The 12,867-nt window shown below is 35.2% G+C and overlaps 1 protein-coding gene across 2 annotated transcripts in view; it reads right to left on the bottom strand.

Moving 5' to 3' along the window:
• The window catches only part of LOC143240241 (rhotekin-2-like), a 102,345-nt gene extending 90,254 nt beyond the window's left edge, over positions 1-12,091 (bottom strand). Inside the window, exons 1-2 of one of the 2 annotated variants that reach the window (XM_076482375.1) lie at positions 11,664-12,091; positions 2,707-2,885 (exon numbers count right to left, since the gene is read on the bottom strand). In XM_076482375.1, the coding sequence (XP_076338490.1) occupies positions 2,707-2,885; positions 11,664-11,828 (344 nt within the window). In that variant the 5' untranslated portion in view covers positions 11,829-12,091. The remainder of the gene's footprint in view (positions 1-2,706; positions 2,886-11,663) is intronic. The other variant, XM_076482376.1, reaches the window with a different exon arrangement.
• Between the last annotated feature and the right edge of the window lie 776 nt (positions 12,092-12,867).

Genomic DNA, 12,867 nt, shown 5'->3' with positions numbered 1-12,867 from the left:
CAGGGTGGCATTTGTTTGCATCTCCTATGTATTATTATATTGAATCATCTTCTTTTAGGCTCACATGCGAGAAATTCACATCATTATGTCATGTATCAGGAGCTTTTAATCTTGTTGCAGGTTGGCTTTTCTATCTAGACAAAGGTATACAGTGGATGGCCTCTTAACCTTTTTGTTTTCCAGTGAATTTGATTTTGGTAGGGTGCTATTCTCATTGATGATTTTGCTACATTCCTCAACTACAAATTACCTATGTTTTGGTCTCTGGTCCCTTTTTCTCTTGCTCTGGCTGTTTATTCCCCATTTGACTTTTAACTGGGTAATTTCAATCAACCATATCACTCTGTGTTAAATCCTTCTGATTGCTTTGTACTGGCTGACTCAGCTGTGGTTTCCACAGCTTCTCCAGCTTCAGCATACCTCTTTGTTACCTCTTCTGTTGTCTCCATTCTTCAGTCGTCTATTGATGGTTGACAGACGATGGCAGGATGAAGTTCTGTGACAGCAATGAAAATGGGCCAGTCTGCGTGATCCAGCTTCCACCAGGGTACCCCGGGTTGGGTGGCATCGACCACGGCCAGTCTTTCTCAAAATTATAGGAAAATGATCACTGCCTCATGGATTATTGTCAACCCTCCATGAAAAATGGGAGAATAATGAAGGGGAGCAAACTGAGAGATCAATAACAGTAAAGGACTGACTAGGTGCATGAAAATAAGTGGAAAAACCAGTATTAAAAAGAGAAAGATTGTGATCAGAGAGCATACACTCTACAGAGCGACCCCTCCTATCAATAACAGCACTTCCCCAGAGAAAATGATGTCCATTAAAGTCCCTCAGGATTAGAAAGGGAGACAGCAACTGTTCAACGAGAGCATCAAGGTCTGATTGATCATATGTCTCTCCAGGGGACAGGTAGAGAGAACAAACAGTGATAGTATGACCCAAGGAAACACGGATGACTATGGCCTCCAAGTGTTTATTGAGTGGCAAAGACAGGATGGGCACATGCTGTTCAACCAACAGTGCCACCCCTCCATGCACTTGTCCATCACACAGCTTGTTATTTCTGTACAAAGAAAACTGCTGAAAGGTGACTGTATCAGCAGGTTTCAGAAAGGAAAGGTATACAGGATGGTAGGAAGCAATCAGTGTTTTGATGTCATCCAGATTAGAACATAAACCTTGACAGTTCCACTGTATCAAGGTGGCCATTTTTTAATGACGTGTAGGCAAATTTGGTGGAGAACCCTTCTGTTTATGACCACGCCTTTTTTCTTCACTGTCCTTATTCAAGGAAGGTCTGTCGATCTCCATGGATCCTACCCTGGTTCAAATGGGCAGGTCTTTGTTGTTGGAAGGGGATTCCAGTGACTGAGAACATGAACAAATGATTGTTTTGCATCTTGGGGTGGGAGAAGAAGATGTATCTGAAGAAATGCCTGCACACAGAACCAAAGGATGTGGATCTTGGGGTTTGTTGGAATGTATAGAAAGGAGAGAGATAGGTGTAGAAGTTGATTCATCAACTTTTTAACCATGGAGGTAAGAAGCATGGTATGCTTTTTATTTGTTTTGAAAACAGTTCTCTTGGAGGCACAGAGAGATCTGTCTGCACTCCCACTGTAGTTGTGGAACGAAATGCAGCAGCATACATCTGAGAAAAAGTGGTGGAGAGCAATTTTCTAGCCTCAGGATAAGTAATATTATGAATCGTTTTCAAACACTGCACCTCTCTTTCCTCCAACCATTTAGGGCAAGAACAAAAGTAGGATGGATGAAAGCCATTGCAACTGACACAATGTGGGTCTGTTTCACACTCATAGGCATCATGGTCCTTGCCACCACAACGAGCGCATATCAAAGAACCATGACATGATGTCTTTGAGTGACCAAACCTCTAACACTAGAAATATCGGAGAGGGTTTGGAATGTATGGCCGTACCCTGCAATTAAGATAATCTGCCTTGATGGTGGCAGGTGCACGTGGTGATGTAAATGTAACTCCATCTTTGCGAGAGGAGATACACCTCACTACAGAAACTCCTTGAGTGGAGAAACCAGCAAGAATCTCTGAAGCATGTTACACTTTTACTGGTGGAGGGTTGTTGCATGATGATTTACATGAAAGACACATTTGAATTAGTCAATTCCAACAGAGGAGAGAAAAAAAGGTTTGTGGCATGCATTATTTTTTTGCACATAGATGGCAGCACTGATAAAGAGCTTTTATTCTAGCAGAGGTAATGTACCCTACTGGAACGTTTCATCACACATTTAAAATTAAACCAACATGTAGCTCATTTCTATTTTAATTTCTTTCCCTTACAAGAAGCATAATGTTTATCTGTACAACTACCTGGAAACTAAAACAAAGTTCAATAAGAACTCTGTTGTAATAATCTTAAATTGAACAGTGCAATTCTTTCCTTACTCAGTAAGCAAAAATAATTACTTCCATCACAAGTAGAATTCAGGAAGGATTAGACACTAACTAGAAGCTTAGCAAATTATGGTACGTGTATTAATAGTTCCCATGTAAATTCAAACTAGTGTTTAAATAACAAGAATTAAAAAAAAAAGACAACAATTCTTCACGATTTCTTAGTTTAGTTGAATGCTTAAGATATACTTAGAGGGTGGACAGTTTAATACATATTTTATATGATCCTTCAATGAGATAACTAACTACAAAACGTTACTCACCCACTCTGTAGAGATTGATGTTCTCGTTCTGCCTTGTATGCTTTAATTCGTTCAGTACAAGTTAATAGAGATTTGGAAGCTTCTAAAGTCTGAATAGAATGTTTAGATACAGCCAATAGCTTCATAATACCTTCTTTCATCTTCATTTCAAAATCAATCTTCTCTTCAAGGTCACATTCCTAAAAAAGCAAACTACTATTATTTTCTACATAATCAATTATTATACCTAAGACTCCAATTTTCTTAAATGCTACATAGAAACATAACACTTAATATATTCATACTTTTGTTTACACATCAGTGTTAAATAAACTTGCTTAACCAGAGTTTTATCTTTTCTCAAATTCATGGCATGTGAGTGTCTTTTTTTTCTTTTCTTTCAGTTTTAGCCACTTGTACTTTCAGCAGTAAAAATCTTCATGATTATACATTGAGATAATATATGCAAAACAATGTCACTTGGCTAATACAAGTAAAATAAAAACAATAGTTACAATTGACTTCTTTAAAGGTGAATTTTCAAAAATGTAATAATTGCCTTAGAAACTGTACTTTGGTTAGGTAGAATTCCTGTGTGGATGCCATATTTTTAAACACTTTAGTTTTTGAGTGAAAATTGAAACAAAATATGCGGGTCCTCGAACTTAAGTTCCTCTTGGTCATTCAGCTGTTTCCATGACGTTTTACATCTATGACGTAATAGTTGGCAAACACGCTTCATTGCATGCCGACCAATTTGTTCCTTTCAGTGCTGGTGTTTTATGTAAATCTATCGGTGCTATGGTTCCATCTATCGTGGAATTATTGGTCCTTATAGATACAAATTATCTGGAGCATTGACATAATTTATAACAAAGGTATTATTTATATACCTTTTATTTCTTTCATCCAGTTGCCTAACAATTCTATTAATTAGACCTTCTGCAACCTCCACTTCCATGATTTAGGTTATTATGAAGTTTTCGATAAGGACTACTGATGATAAACTATGTATACTTTTTTTAAGCTTACAACTGACAAACAATATCTTGAAAAAAATTTTAGTTTCAACATTATCAACAAGTTGTTTCTCATTTATAAACTAACTTGGATTTCTTAGTTTTTAAAAATCATATTGAAAGCTTTCCTACAGTTTTGTAAATCTTCAAACCTATCAAGTTAAACTTTTTTAAAGTAATAACATTTATTTGTTTCATGAGGTAGCCATCAATGATTGATAGTGTTACGACTTAACATTGTTAAGGCTAGTCCTTTTAAATGGATATTATGATGAATAGCTTTTTGTTCAATATTCCATCCTGTTCACCTCAAAATGATATCAAATTAAGGCTGGTATGCTCCCATCATAGTTTGTTAGTTTCTAGATTATTTAAAATAGTTGAATCAGTCTGATAAATTCTATAACCTGATGAGAAAATGATATAGATGGATCAGTTTTGGAAGATTTTGTAGTCATTACAGATATAGATCAGATGGGTTCTCCTATTCCTTACTTCACAGTTAATGATGTCTGAGCTTACAAGTCTTAGGCTTGTGCAGAAAAATGTGTGGATATTTTTCACCTTGACTTTACAAAGTTATATTACAGATATTTTATTTGTTCACTGATATTTTTTTTCTTCACTGATTTTGTTGTTTTGTTCTTTTTGTACTTCATAAATTTTTTTGTGCTTTGTTGATGCTATTTTATCTTTGTTCTTGTCATTACAGGCTTTCTGCACTTCAGATATATTTTATGCTATTCCAGTTTTACTCTTATAATTATTCTACACCTATCCAGTACCTTCTTTCATATTGCCTTCAATAAAATCAAATTTTGCTCTTAATCCTTCTATAAATCTCACATCTCTTTCTTTTAGCTCTTAAGTTCCTATGTCTTACCCATTGGTCTTTTAACATTTCATAAATTTCTTATTTTTTTTTTTATTTTGAACATCCTCTCTCTTTCTCAGTTTTGTTTTTCTTTCTTCTTGGTCTTCTTTTCATTGTTTCATCTCCTTGAGCAAATTTCCACTCTCCCTGAAAGCAAGTCTGGATTGTATTTTAATCAAAATAAAACAGCTCCCAACAACAATGTTGTAACTGTTTCTTCATTTGGCAAATTCTTTTCAATTATTTGATAAAGAAAATACAGAGGCCAGTCTACATAATGATAAGGAAACTGAGTTATTTTTTTGGTTGTAAAAGCTACATGTGTTTATAGACCTAATTAAAAAATAAAGCTTAACTATCATTTTCTTGTTATATTTCCTCTTGTATCTAAAAGACAACTCAAAATTGGCCAAATAATACTCAGTAATTGATAAACAAATTTATTAACATAAACACTTTTTAATGTATTTCTGATAAATACTTATCTTTCTTAACAACTAAAAGCAACTGCCTTGAAATTTTTCTGCACATGTGACAAGCCTTGAACAAATTCCTTCCCCAACACACCTGTAAATGTATCACACAGGCCTGTGTTGTAATTGTGAAAATGCTGTACTCTTCTATCAATAGGAGGTAAACATGCCCTCCATATGCGAGGATTCTTGTGAACACTATCATATGATAAGACTATTTTTTGACAAGGGAAAAAATGCACTGGGATAGGGAAGAATAGATGATGCAAGAAAAGTGTCTATCTGAAATACATTTTCAGACAAAAAACAAGTTAATTTCAGAAATGGTACTTACATCACTATGAGATAAAATCCTAAAATAACAATGATGAAGGGACTATTCCTGATCATTTACAAAGATGAGCTCTTTCTTGAAAAACTAACAGAAAGGAAAAATCCACAAGATATGGCTTCTATAAGATTGGGGTTCAACTACAGCAGCAGCAACTGATAAGACTGCACCCTTCTCAAGCAGGAAATGTTCTTCACACAACTTGTTATTTTTCATTTACATATTATATTTACATCACAGTGAGGTTTACAGTAAAAGATATTGGAAAAATCAAGTGCCAGTGGTAACATGTCACAAAGGTGGGTAGAATGTGAATACATACTGCGGCTATGGCATTATGTTTTTCGTCTTGGGGAAATACAAGATAGACGCTGTTACAACAGATAGAACAGGAAGAAGCACACACTTCTATCCAAGAGAAAATTCAAGTTCCATTTAGCTGGACGTATTCACAGGAACGTGTTTGAGAGACATTGTAATCGGTGTCCTGTATTACACACTTCAAGGGAGCTCCCTAGTCCTATGTCTCAAATTAGGGATGGATTCAACCTGTCTCTTACTAAGAGAAGACACTATTTGCAGAGAAAACTCTCCAGTAGTAAAAAACATTAAGAAAACAACATATGTTGTAGTTCCTCGTGTGACCTTTGGTTTTGTGTCTCTCCTTCAGTTTAGCTTGCGTTTTAGTTTTGCATATTTTTTTTTGTTTTTGAGAAACTTATAATGTGTCGGAATATACAAAAAAATCATGACACACACATATAAGGGTGCCATGAAATGTATTAATTAACACAGAGATAACTGTGATACAACACTAAACTAGAGCCTCTGAAAAATGCAACTGGAGGGAGTTGAAAACCTAAGGCACTATAAACCACACAAAAATGTATGGTAACAGGAAAAGAATTTACCAGGTCTAGTTCACATACTAACCTAAAACCTCTGACAAAGCTCAGCAAAGAAAATAGGCAAGAGAGGATGTAATAATCTGAAACTGGTACGAGAAGATGCAAAAATTGTTTTCAGTTTCCTTATAATCTGTACCACTATTTGCAGTCTCCTTGATAATGAAATTACTAAAACATGCTAAAAGAAATTGAGTTAAAACAAAACAATAGCCAAATTTTGGATACAAATCTTAAATAAAATTGAAAAGACCAATAGCCCTTAAAAAGTTAAAAATATAAGGTGGACAGTGTTATCATCACCAATGACACTGTCCAGCATCAGGGGTAAACTCATGGTAAAAACATATCTAAAATAGTGCCGTTGCTCATGGTCGTAATGAAGGCATGATAGTAAAGCATGGGCTATTGTGCCTTGAGTTTCACAAAAGCCACACATTGGTGTCTCAGGCCTAGACAAAAAAAAACAGCAATGGGTTAAAAACTGTGACCAATGTGTAGTCTCACCAGGACAACTTCCTCCTTCCAATTTTTACATAAATGGGACTGTCAAAGAACAATAGAGGGTTTGATCTGGAATAGCTTATTATCATGCTACAAGCTCCAAGTCGACAGCCAACTGGCACAGAGACAGCCAAACCTTTAATATAGGACATTAGTCCATATATGGTACAGGTACAGCAGTGATAGTACCAGAGCAGACAGACTTAGTCTATTCTGAAAAAGCATGGTCCTATGACACAGGAAGACAACCCCAGATGGGATTCTGTGGTAAGGATAAAAGCTTTGAAACATACAGTAAAGAAAGTTGCAAATGGCAAAAGTGTAAAGGAAGATTGTGAGACTTAGTGTTCAAACTCTGGAATGATGAAGTGCAAAAAGTCCCTGTGCAGAGCCAAAGTCCCAGATGGTAAATGGGGTCCAATATCTTCAAGGCCAAGATCCTGGCAACAGAGACCAATAGCTCAGCTTTAATCAAATGAGGACACAATAGGTCTTTAGAATAGAACATTGATTTGCTCCAAAAAAGGTGGAAGACAAGACATGGAGGATGTTCAATGCCCTTGTACACTTGATGCCGAGCTGCTTGATAAGTGAAACAAAGATAAGCTCCAATAACTTTGCCCCAAGGACCACAGGAAGAGCAACATCACCAAAACTGAGCTTAGGACTGGTGTGAATATTCTGGTGGTGTCAAAAATGCATGCAAATGGTTTTAGAAAAAAATGTAAAAGCACGAACTGCTGTCCACTTCAATAAATGACTGAGTGTGGTCTGAAGCTGCCTCTCAATAAACATCATGCTCAATGACTGACATGATGAGTGGAAGTCATCAACATAGATCCCATTTGGAGGGACTCTTAAGTTCTTGTGAAAAAGAACAGGAAAGCATCAAGCCCACACAAACTTGCAATCACCTGTCCTTTAAAAAGTTCTCAATAAAAGTGGGTAAATGGCTACACAACTCATGAGTGGAGGTCTCACAAAATGTCATGCCTCCACGTAGTATTGTAGACCTACTCAAGTTAAAAATACAGACACAGATTGTTGTTACTTGAGAAAAGCTTCTCTGAAAAAAATTTTAAATCAAATCAGGTGTCTACAGTGGAATGCTGTCATCAGAACCCACACTGAGTGAGCATGAGGAGGTTGTTTGAATCAAGGAACCAAACAAGATGAGCATTAACCATCATTTCTAAGATCTCATAGAAACAGCTCATCAAAGCATTTGAAAGATAATTTGAAGGAATCTTGGAACCTTTCGCAGGCTTAGAAAAAAGGATGGCAATAGCCCAGCACCAAGCATCAGAAAAAGCATTCTTCTACAAGATTTGCTTAAAAACAACCAGAAAAATAGTGAGGAGAGAGATGGCACAGTATCATGTAGTGAATAACATCAGGTCTGACCAATGTACTGCTAGGCCAATAAAGAGCAAGCTTCAAATCCACCAGTGTAAAGGGGTGATTATAGTCACACAGATGATTAACCAGAAAGGAAAGAAGTGATTGTCCTGCCCGAGTCTTAATGGAGGCTAAGCAGAGTAAGGAAGCAGAAGTGCTAAATGCATGAGAAAAGCTTTTGCAGAGAGTATTGGCAATGCTCTAGGGATCAGCAACTTCCTTGCCATCAGAGACAAAGATCGAAAAAAGAACGGAAGTATAATGTCCACTGACCTTCTGAATCTTGTGCCATATTACTTGAAAACTGGTGGTAGAAGATATACTGGTTGTGAACTTAATCCAAAATTTCTTCATACTTTAACATCTTACCTGCTAAGCATGTGCATGGGCCAGCTAAAAAGCTGTGTGGGATCCCTACAAAAGGTATCCCAGGCCTGTTTTTGAGCCTTCATGCCATTTGGCAGGCACGATTCCACCACGGAAAAGGATACCACAGAAAACGTGTTGATGTTTTAGGAATAGACTGAGCAGCTGTCTGGACAATGCAGTTAGTCAATGTTGCCACAGAGTCATCTATCAATGGCTTACAAATGACAGCAGGATCACATTCTGAGAGAGCAGTGAAAGTGGGCCAGTTGGCCTGGTCCAGCTTCCACCAAGGCACGCAATTTAGATGGCATTGATCACAGCCAGTCTCCCTCAAAATGATTTGGAAACAAACACTGCCCCATGGGTCACTGTTGACCCTCCAAGAAAATTGAAAGGAAGCAAACAGAAAATCAATAGCAATAAAATACTGACTAGGTGCATGAAATTAAGTATAAAGACTGGTATTGAAGAGAGATAGGTTATGATTCAAGAGCATACATTCTACATAACACCTCTCCCATTAATATCAGCATCATAAAGGAGATTGTCTATTAAAGTCCTCTAGGATTAAAAAGGGAGATGACAACTGTTCAATGAAAGCATCAAGTTCTGATTGATCATAAGTCTCTCCAGGAAACAGGTAGAAAGAACAGTGATGGTATGAACTAAGAAATATTGTAACAGTCCTCTTAACATGTAAATATTAATCTCTTGGTCACAAGCAAAAAAGCTTGAGATTTAACATTGATATAATACATGGTATAAAGCAACTTTTCCCCAGGGCTTTAACAGAAATCAAAAATCAAACACTTAAGTCTCTCATTTTTATTTTTGGCATATCAATTCTAATAAATATATAGTTCATCATGCTTCTCTTATTTTTAAATAGGTTGATAAGAAGTTGCCTAAAAAATGAAAGGAGGCAGTAGTAGACAAACTTGTCTGATTAAAAACAAACAAACTATACATAACCTTCTAGGGAAACAGGATATAATAAATGAAAACCAATATATATTTACTATAGGGAAATCTTATATTGCTTATTTGTTATCTATCATTGAGAATGTTACCTATTACTTGGATGAAAGAAGTAGTGATCTTACATTCTTAGATTTTCAAAAAAACATTTCTGCATAAGATGCCATACAATATATAAGCTAAAAATTCACAATGTTAGGGGTTGGGAAAAGCTTAGTTAACTGGGCTATAAAAAAGGGTTGGATAGGAAAACACAGGGTCCTTGTTACAAATGAAATAACTAAAAGTTTAGTGCTAGTGCCCTTGCTTCTTTGTACTTACATTAATGATACTGATAGAGATACATAATTAAATTAGAAAATCAGTAATTTTTTTTATAACAGCAAACCTATGAGGAGTGTAGCTGCACAGAGGATGTTTACATTATTATACAATGATTTAGATCTTTTGACAAGTTGGGTATATATTTGGCAAATAACCCTCAATCATAATTAGTTCAAGTTAGTGCAACTTGATTGGTTCATACATAATACAGATACAAGGAATAATCTGTGATGTTGAGAAACCCACTTGTTGAGAAATTTATATGCAAAAATGGCTCGTTCGTTGAGAAAATATTTTACATAGAAGAGCAAACAATGTTTCGACCTTCTATGTAAAATATTTTCTCAACCCGAACGAGCCGTTTTTGCATATAAAAAAAAGGAATAATCTGTTTGGAACTGCATCATACTTTTCAATTTAACCTTAAACTTGCACCTAATATCTGTAATTGTTTAATAATGCATAATTTGTATGATTTACTTCATAAAGATAATAAAGGAATGCAAATTTCAATTGGGAGATAATTTGGCAATTAAACAAAAAGATTTTTAAAGAGTTAGACCTACATTACTACCAAGGTTTAAAATGTTTACAAGATTTGATTTGTATGTTGCAAAAAAAATGATATTTTGATTGCTAAATATCATACAAAGAGCTCTTTGCACCAGTTATCCCTAATTTGAATGATAAGCTAGAAGAGAGGCAGTTAGTCAATACCACCTACTTCCAACTTGGGCCTTACCTTTAAGTAGTAGAATTTGATAGAGTTAGTCTTCAACTAAGATAATTTAATTTTTGTATGAGACTTTAAACTGGTTGCCTTCAATTACAACTAAAGCAGTAAATTTAAGGGAAGGCTTGATAAATATCTGAATGATAAAACGTGACTTTGAATATTTATTTATTTTTATTTTTTGTGAATCGGGCCACTTAGAAATTAGAATGACCAATAGGTTCCTTGTTATTTTCTGTTAAAACATTACCTATCTACCTTACAAGATATCATGATAGCTCTATAACATTATTCGAGTTCATATTCTGTGCATGTCTGTGAATCAATTTTTTAAATTAAAGTTTCGAATATCTGTATTATTTTATGATAAATGAAAACATTTTATTTCCTAGTATTATAGAATTATAAAGTTTATTTTACATAGCTGTATATTTAACTTTAAAATGTGTTTAAGTTATAGTTACATCTTCATGCCTTCAAGGCCACCTAGTCAGATACTGTCCTGTATTTATCATCAAAATATCTCAACTCTCTCTACCTGTTGTCTTATTCAGTTATTATCTTCATGATATAACAAAGAAACCACAGTTCTTTATCCCATGGGTCAGTGGAATAATCATGTGATCTAATTAGTCGGTCTACAAGTTAGTAATAGTAATACGTTATACTGAATACGAGTAATACGCGCATTATTAGTTTATATTATTCATAACTATAATTTTAAGTACACTAAGTATCTCAAGAGGCTGGTATGGGTATTAAAACTTTTGTTAAAATAGAGAACGTTCTGGCCTTCTTAGGTTATCCTCAGATAACGTTGTTCTCTACTTTTATTAAAATAACGTTTTACTACCCATACCAGTCGTCTTGAGATACATTTTTACTTCAAGTGGGTTTCTCGTCATCACGAATTGCAAGTATACTAGAAATTAGAACTATTATTAATATTATTACTAATACTATTAGTACTAATTAATATTAGTGATACTAATAAAATAATAGCTTGATTCTTCAAATGAAAATAGGAATAATTAATTCTTAATATTTACTGTTACTATTAGAGAACTTACATTTTTCGTTTTTGACGAGTTTTTAGTGCGTTCTTTACACAACCGTTTTTTTTTCGTGTCGCTCAAAAATCGTAAGTAATCAAAGTTATTCGAAAAAGTTGGTAATGATTGAAATGCCCGCCTTTTTCTGGGAGCAGAAGCAGCACTACGCAACGTAGGCGCCATAACTATCGCTTTGAGTTCACAGACTTTCTCTCAGTTCCATTACATTTTCCACTGCCCATTTTTATAGGTAACTAAGTAGCATAAAATAATATTTAAATTGTAAATATAAAAATACAACGTATTATTTCTTAGCAAAATAAATTCCAAAACGAAATTTTTAAAACTGATATCATTATAAATCTGTTAAATTGATTTATATCTCTAATAGCCTCCAGTAGCTCTGCAGTAAGTCTGTCTCTCTATTAACCTATAACGCTAGAAACTGGATTTCGATACCAGTGGTGGTCGCACCAATATAATATCCTGTTGTGTAAAAACATGCTTAAAAAGAAGAAACAAAACTTTTACTAACAAAACAAACTGAAATGAGAGTAATGAAAACGAGGAGGTAGATTTAATAGAAATGTATGTCATTTAAAGAGTGATTAAAATGATCACAATTAATGTGTCCCAAAGTCTGGAAATTTCCGCATAATAGATAATATAAAGAAGAAAGGGCATATTATTAGTGGATATAAACAAATGTTTAATATAAAATTGTATCAAGGAATATAATATAAGTAATATAAATGTTCGTCACTTAACCAAGAACTTAAATTTTCTGACTGTTTGTTTTGAATTTCGCACAAAGCTACTCGAGGGCTATCTGTGCTAGCCGTCCCTAATTTAGCAGTGTAAGACTAGAGGGAAGGCAGCTAGTCATCACCACCCACCGCCAACTCTTGGGCTACTCTTTTACCAACGAATAGTGGGATTGACCGTCACATTATAACGCCCCCACGGCTGGGAGGGCGAGCATGTTTAGCGCGACGCGGGCGCGAACTCGCGACCCTCGGATTACGAGTCGCACGCCTTAGGCGCTAGGCCATGCCGGGCCAAATTTTCTGTCAGAGCAACGCTAGATGTTATAAATACATTATTGCATTTCGGTCCAGTTTTAATTCATTCATTTTGTGATATGTAGGCATATCATATATGTTTTGCTTGTTTTAGTAATTACAAATTTTCAGAATTTTAGGTTGTTCAGTTCCGTGCTGTA

Source organism: Tachypleus tridentatus, chromosome 13, assembly GCF_004210375.1.
Source record: "Tachypleus tridentatus isolate NWPU-2018 chromosome 13, ASM421037v1, whole genome shotgun sequence".
NCBI classification, from domain to species: Eukaryota; Metazoa; Arthropoda; class Merostomata; order Xiphosura; family Limulidae; genus Tachypleus; species Tachypleus tridentatus.
This window is presented reverse-complemented; position numbering and strand designations above follow the sequence as displayed.